General features: G+C 71.5%; 1 protein-coding gene across 2 annotated transcripts in view; it reads right to left on the minus strand.

The window, feature by feature from the left end:
* Window positions 1–3,006, minus strand: part of AEBP2 (AE binding protein 2) — a 38,346-nt gene extending 35,340 nt beyond the window's left edge. The window contains exon 1 of one of the 2 annotated variants that reach the window (XM_073562353.1): window positions 2,547–3,006. In XM_073562353.1, the coding sequence (XP_073418454.1) occupies window positions 2,547–2,944 (398 nt within the window). In that variant the 5' untranslated portion in view covers window positions 2,945–3,006. The remainder of the gene's footprint in view (window positions 1–2,546) is intronic. The other variant, XM_073562352.1, reaches the window with a different exon arrangement.
* Between the last annotated feature and the right edge of the window lie 2,994 nt (window positions 3,007–6,000).

Below are 6,000 nucleotides of genomic sequence, written 5' to 3' on the forward strand. Positions count from 1 at the left end.
GGGCGGGGTCTGCGGTGGGAGGAGTCGGCTGTAATTGGCACTGTGTGGGCGGGGTCTGCGGTGGGAGGAGTCGGCTGTAATTGGCACTGTGTGGGCGGGGTCTGCGGTGGGAGGAGTCGGCTGTAATTGGCACTGTGTGGGCGGGGTCTGCGGTGGGAGGAGTCGGCTGTAATTGGCACTGTGTGGGCGGGGTCTGCGGTGGTCCCTGTCTCCCCGCCCCCTCCTCGCCGCTCTGTGGGCGGGTCCCTGTCCGCACTCCCCCTCCTCGCCGCTCTGTGGGCGGGTCCCTGTCCCGCCGTGTCCCCGCCCCCTCCTCGCCGCTCTGTGGGCGGGTCCCTGTCCCGCCGTGTCCCCGCCCCCTCCTCGCCGCTCTGTGGGCGGGTCCCTGTCCGCACTGCCCCCGCCCTCTCCTCGCCGCTGTGTGGGCGGGTCCCTGTCCCGCAGTGTCCCCGCCCTCTCCTCGCCGCTGTGTGGGCGGGTCCCTGTCCCGCAGTGTCCCCGCCCCCTCCTCGCCGCTGTGTGGGCGGGTCCCTGTCCCGCAGTGTCCCCGCCCTCTCCTCGCCGCTGTGTGGGCGGGTCCCTGTCCCGCACTGCCCCCGCCCTCTCCTCGCCGCTCTGTGGGCGGGTCCCTGTCCCGCAGTGTCCCCGCCCTCTCCTCGCCGCTGTGTGGGCGGGTCCCTGTTTCGCACTGCCCCCGCCCCCTCCTCGCCGCTCTGTGGGCGGGTCCCTGTTTCGCACTGTCCCCGCCCCCTCCTCGCCGCTGTGTGGGCGGGTCCCTGTCCGCACTGTCGCCGCCCCCTCCTCGCCGCTCTGTGGGCGGGTCCCTGTTTCGCACTGCCCCCGCCCTCTCCTCGCCGCTGTGTGGGCGGGTCCCTGTCCGCACTGTCCCCGCCCCCTCCTCGCCGCTCTGTGGGCGGGTCCCTGTTTCGCACTGCCCCCGCCCTCTCCTCGCCGCTGTGTGGGCGGGTCCCTGTTTCGCACTGCCCCCGCCCCCTCCTCGCCGCTGTGTGGGCGGGTCCGTTTCGCACTGCCCCCGCCCCCTCCTCGCCGCTCTGTGGGCGGGTCCCTGTCCCGCACTGCCCCCGCCCCCTCCTCGCCGCTCTGTGGGCGGGTCCCTGTCCGCACTGCCCCCTCCCCCTCCTCGCCGCTCTGTGGGCGGGTCCCTGTCCCGCACTGCCCTCGCCCCCTCCTCGCCGCTGTGTGGGCGGGTCCCTGTCCCGCACTGCCCCCGCCCTCTCCTCGCCGCTCTGTGGGCGGGTCCCTGACCCGAAGTGTCCCCGCTCCCTCCTCGCCGCTCTGTGGGCGGGTCCCTGTCCCGCACTGCCCCCGCCCCCTCCTCGCCGCTCTGTGGGCGGGTCCCTGTCCCGCACTGCCCCCGCCCCCTCCTCGCCGCTGTGTGGGCGGGTCCCTGTCCCGCACTGCCCCCGCCCTCTCCTCGCCGCTCTGTGGGCGGGTCCCTGACCCGAAGTGTCCCCGCTCCCTCCTCGCCGCTCTGTGGGCGGGTCCCTGTCCCGCACTGCCCCCGCCCCCTCCTCGCCGCTGTGTGGGCGGGTCCCTGTCCCGCACTGCCCCCGCCCTCTCCTCGCCGCTGTGTGGGCGGGTCCCTGTCCGCACTGTCCCCGCCCTCTCCTCGCCGCTGTGTGGGCGGGTCCCTGTCCGCACTGTCCCCGCCCCCTCCTCGCCGCTCTGTGGGCGGGTCCCTGTCCCGCACTGCCCCCGCCCTCTCCTCGCCGCTGTGTGGGCGGGTCCCTGTCCGCACTGTCCCCGCCCTCTCCTCGCCGCTGTGTGGGCGGGTCCCTGTCCGCACTGTCCCCGCCCTCTACTCGCCGCTCTGTGGGCGGGTCCCTGTCCGCACTGTCCCCGCCCTCTCCTCGCCGCTCTGTGGGCGGGTCCCTGTCCGCACTGTCCCCGCCCCCTCCTCGCCGCTCTGTGGGCGGGTCCCTGTCCGCACTGTCCCCGCCCCCTCCTCGCCGCTCTGTGGGCGGGTCCCTGTCCGCACTGTCCCCGCCCCCTCCTCGCCGCTCTGTGGGCGGGTCCCTGTCCGCACTGTCCCCGCCCCCTCCTCGCCGCTCTGTGGGCGGGTCCCTGTCCGCACTGTCCCCGCCCCCTCCTCGCCGCTCTGTGGGCGGGTCCCTGTCCGCACTGTCCCCGCCCCCTCCTCGCCGCTCTGTGGGCGGGTCCCTGTCCGCACTGTCCCCGCCCCCTCCTCGCCGCTCTGTGGGCGGGTCCCTGTCCGCACTGTCCCCGCCCCCTCCTCGCCGCTCTGTGGGCGGGTCCCTGTCCGCACTGTCCCCGCCCTCTACTCGCCGCTCTGTGGGCGGGTCCCTGTCCGCACTGTCCCCGCCCTCTCCTCGCCGCTCTGTGGGCGGGTCCCTGTCCGCACTGTCCCCGCCCTCTCCTCGCCGCTCTGTGGGCGGGTCCCTGTCCGCACTGTCCCCGCCCCCTCCTCGCCGCTCTGTGGGCGGGTCCCTGTCCGCACTGTCCCCGCCCCCTCCTCGCCGCTCTGTGGGCGGGTCCCTGTCCGCACTGTCCCCGCCCCCTCTCACCTGTCCTCGGAGTCCATGCGGCTCAGCGGCTCGCCCTCCTCCTCCTCCAGGCTGGCTCTGCGGTCGCTCTGCCCCGCGCTGCTGTAGCCGTCGTCGGCCCCGGAGCTGCTCCCGGCCGTGCTGCTGCCGGCGGTGCTGGGCGCGGTACTGCTGCTGCCCGGGCTGGGCCCGTCCTCCGGCCGGCTGCTCCCCCGCTCCCCGTCCAGGCTGCTCCCGGCCGGGCTGTCGGAGCGCTCGGAGCCGCCGCCGCTGCTCTCGTCCTCCTCTTCATCCTCCTCGTCGTCCTCCTCCTCGTCCTCCGCTCGTCCCGCGGCCTCTTCCTCGGGCGGCTCGGGGGCTGCGGCCTGTGCGGGGCTCCCGGCGGAGGAAGGCTGAGGCGCCGAGCTAGAGGCGGCCATGACTACCGAGGGTGACGTCACAGGGGCGGGGCCGCAGGCGCGTACGGGGCAGCAGGAGGGACAGAAGAGCTCAAACCGCGAGCGGGGAGGAGCGGAGCACGTGGGGTGGCCAGTGTGTGACGTCAGGGTCACGTGGCTCCCCGAATCTCGCGGTGTCTTGCGAGCCGGAAGAGTCGGGGTGAAAGGGGGCAGCAGTGCTGCTCCTCAGAGGCAGGAGTCTATGTGCGCAGGGGAGAAGACCAGAGCCGCTTGCCAGAGGAGGAGACCAGAGCCGCGTGCCAGAGGAGGAGACCAGAGCCGCGTGCCAGAGGAGGAGACCAGAGCCGCGTGCCAGAGGAGGAGCCAGGGGGAGACTAGAGCCGCGTGCCAGAGGAGGAGCCAGGGGGAGACTAGAGCCGCGTGCCAGAGGAGGAGCCAGGGGGAGACTAGAGCCGCGTGCCAGAGGAGGAGACCAGAGCTGTGTGCCAGAGGAGCCAGAGGAGGAGACCAGAGCCGTGTGCCAGAGGAGGAGACCAGAGCCGTGTGCCAGAGGAGCCAGGGGGAGACTAGAGCCGCGTGCCAGAGGAGGAGCCAGGGGGAGACGAGCCGCGTGCCAGAGGAGACCAGAGCTGTGTGCCAGAGGAGCCAGGGGGAGACCAGAGCCGTGTGCCAGAGGAGGAGACCAGAGCCGTGTGCCAGAGGAGGAGACCAGAGCCGTGTGCCAGTGGAGGAGCCGGGAGGGACCAGAGCCGTGTGCCAGAGGAGGAGACCAGAGCCGTGTGCCAGAGGAGGAGACCAGAGCCGTGTGCCAGAGGAGGAGACCAGAGCCGTGTGCCAGAGGAGGAGACCAGAGCCGTGTGCCAGAGGAGGAGACCAGAGCCGTGTGCCAGAGGAGGAGACCAGAGCCGCGTGCCAGAGGAGACCAGAGCCGCGTGCCAGAGGAGACCAGAGCCGCGTGCCAGAGGAGACCAGAGCCGCGTGCCAGAGGAGGAGCCAGGGGGAGACTAGAGCCGCGTGCCAGAGGAGGAGCCAGGGGGAGACTAGAGCCGCGTGCCAGAGGAGGAGCCAGGGGGAGACTAGAGCCGCGTGCCAGAGGAGGAGCCAGGGGGAGACTAGAGCCGCGTGCCAGAGGAGGAGCCAGGGGGAGACTAGAGCCGCGTGCCAGATGAGGAGCCAGGGGGAGACTAGAGCCGCGTGCCAGATGAGGAGACCAGAGCTGTGTGCCAGAGGAGCCAGGGGGAGACCAGAGCCGTGTGCCAGAGGAGGAGACCAGAGCCGTGTGCCAGAGGAGGAGACCAGAGCCGCGTGCCAGAGGAGGAGACCAGAGCCGCGTGCCAGAGGAGGAGACCAGAGCCGCGTGCCAGAGGAGACCAGAGCCGCGTGCCAGAGGAGACCAGAGCCGCGTGCCAGAGGAGGAGCCAGGGGGAGACTAGAGCCGCGTGCCAGAGGAGGAGCCAGGGGGAGACTAGAGCCGCGTGCCAGAGGAGGAGCCAGGGGGAGACTAGAGCCGCGTGCCAGAGGAGGAGCCAGGGGGAGACTAGAGCCGCGTGCCAGAGGAGGAGCCAGGGGGAGACTAGAGCCGCGTGCCAGATGAGGAGCCAGGGGGAGACTAGAGCCGCGTGCCAGATGAGGAGACCAGAGCTGTGTGCCAGAGGAGCCAGGGGGAGACCAGAGCCGTGTGCCAGAGGAGGAGACCAGAGCCGCGTGCCAGAGGAGGAGCCAGGGGGAGACTAGAGCCGCGTGCCAGAGGAGGAGCCAGGGGGAGACTAGAGCCGCGTGCCAGAGGAGGAGCCAGGGGGAGACCAGAGCCGCGTGCCAGAGCCGTGTGCCAGAGGAGGAGACCAGAGCCGCGTGCCAGAGCCGTGTGCCAGAGGAGGAGACTAGAGCTGTGTGCCAGAGGAGGAGCCAAGGGGAGACTAGAGCTGTGTGCCAGAGGAGCCAGGGGGAGACCAGAGCCGTGTGCCAGAGGAGGAGACCAGAGCCGTGTGCCAGAGGAGGAGACCAGAGCCGTGTGCCAGAGGAGGAGACCAGAGCCGTGTGCCAGAGGAGGAGACCAGAGCCGTGTGCCAGAGGAGGAGACCAGAGCCGTGTGCCAGAGGAGGAGACCAGAGCCGTGTGCCAGAGGAGGAGACCAGAGCCGTGTGCCAGAGGAGGAGACCAGAGCCGTGTGCCAGAGGAGGAGACCAGAGCCGTGTGCCAGAGGAGGAGACCAGAGCCGTGTGCCAGTGGAGGAGCCGGGAGGGACCAGAGCCGTGTGCCAGAGGAGGAGACCAGAGCCGTGTGGCAGAGGAGGAGACCAGAGCCGTGTGCCAGAGGAGGAGACCAGAGCCGTGTGCCAGAGGAGGAGACCAGAGCCGTGTGCCAGAAGAGGAGACCAGAGCCGTGTGCCAGAGGAGGAGACCAGAGCCGTGTGCCAGAGGAGCCGGGAAGAGACCAGAGCCGCGTGTCAGAGGAGGAGACCAGAGCCGTGTGCCAGAGGAGCCGGGAGGGACCAGAGCCGCGTGTCAGAGAGAGACCAGAGCTGTGTGCCAGAGGAGCCAGGGGGACCAGAGCCGCGTGCCAGAGGAGACCAGAGCCGCGTGCCAGAGGAGGAGCCAGGGGGACCAGAGCCGCGTGTCGGAGGAGACCAGAGCCGCGTGCCAGAGGAGGAGCCGGGAGGGACCAGAGCCACGTGCCAGAGGAGGAGACCAGAGCTGTGTGCCAGAGGAGCCAGGGGGAGACTAGAGCCGCGTGCCAGAGGAGGAGACCAGAGCTGTGTGCCAGAGGAGCCAGGGGGAGACCAGAGCTGTGTGCCAGAGGAGCCAGGGGGAGACTAGAGCCGCGTGCCAGAGGAGGAGCCAGGGGGAGACTAGAGCCGCGTGCCAGAGGAGGAGACCAGAGCTGTGTGCCAGAGGAGCCAGGGGGAGACCAGAGCCGCGTGCCAGAGGAGACCAGAGCTGTGTGCAAGAGGAGCCAGGGGGAGACTAGAGCCGCGTGCCAGAGGAGGAGCCAGGGGGAGACTAGAGCCGCGTGCCAGAGGAGGAGACCAGAGCTGTGTGCCAGAGGAGCCAGGGGGAGACCAGAGCCGCGTGCCAGAG

This window comes from Dendrobates tinctorius, unplaced genomic scaffold (genome assembly GCF_039654945.1).
Source record: "Dendrobates tinctorius isolate UK_male_01 unplaced genomic scaffold, ASM3965494v1 ptg000348l, whole genome shotgun sequence".
In the NCBI taxonomy this organism is placed as follows: domain Eukaryota; kingdom Metazoa; phylum Chordata; class Amphibia; order Anura; family Dendrobatidae; genus Dendrobates; species Dendrobates tinctorius.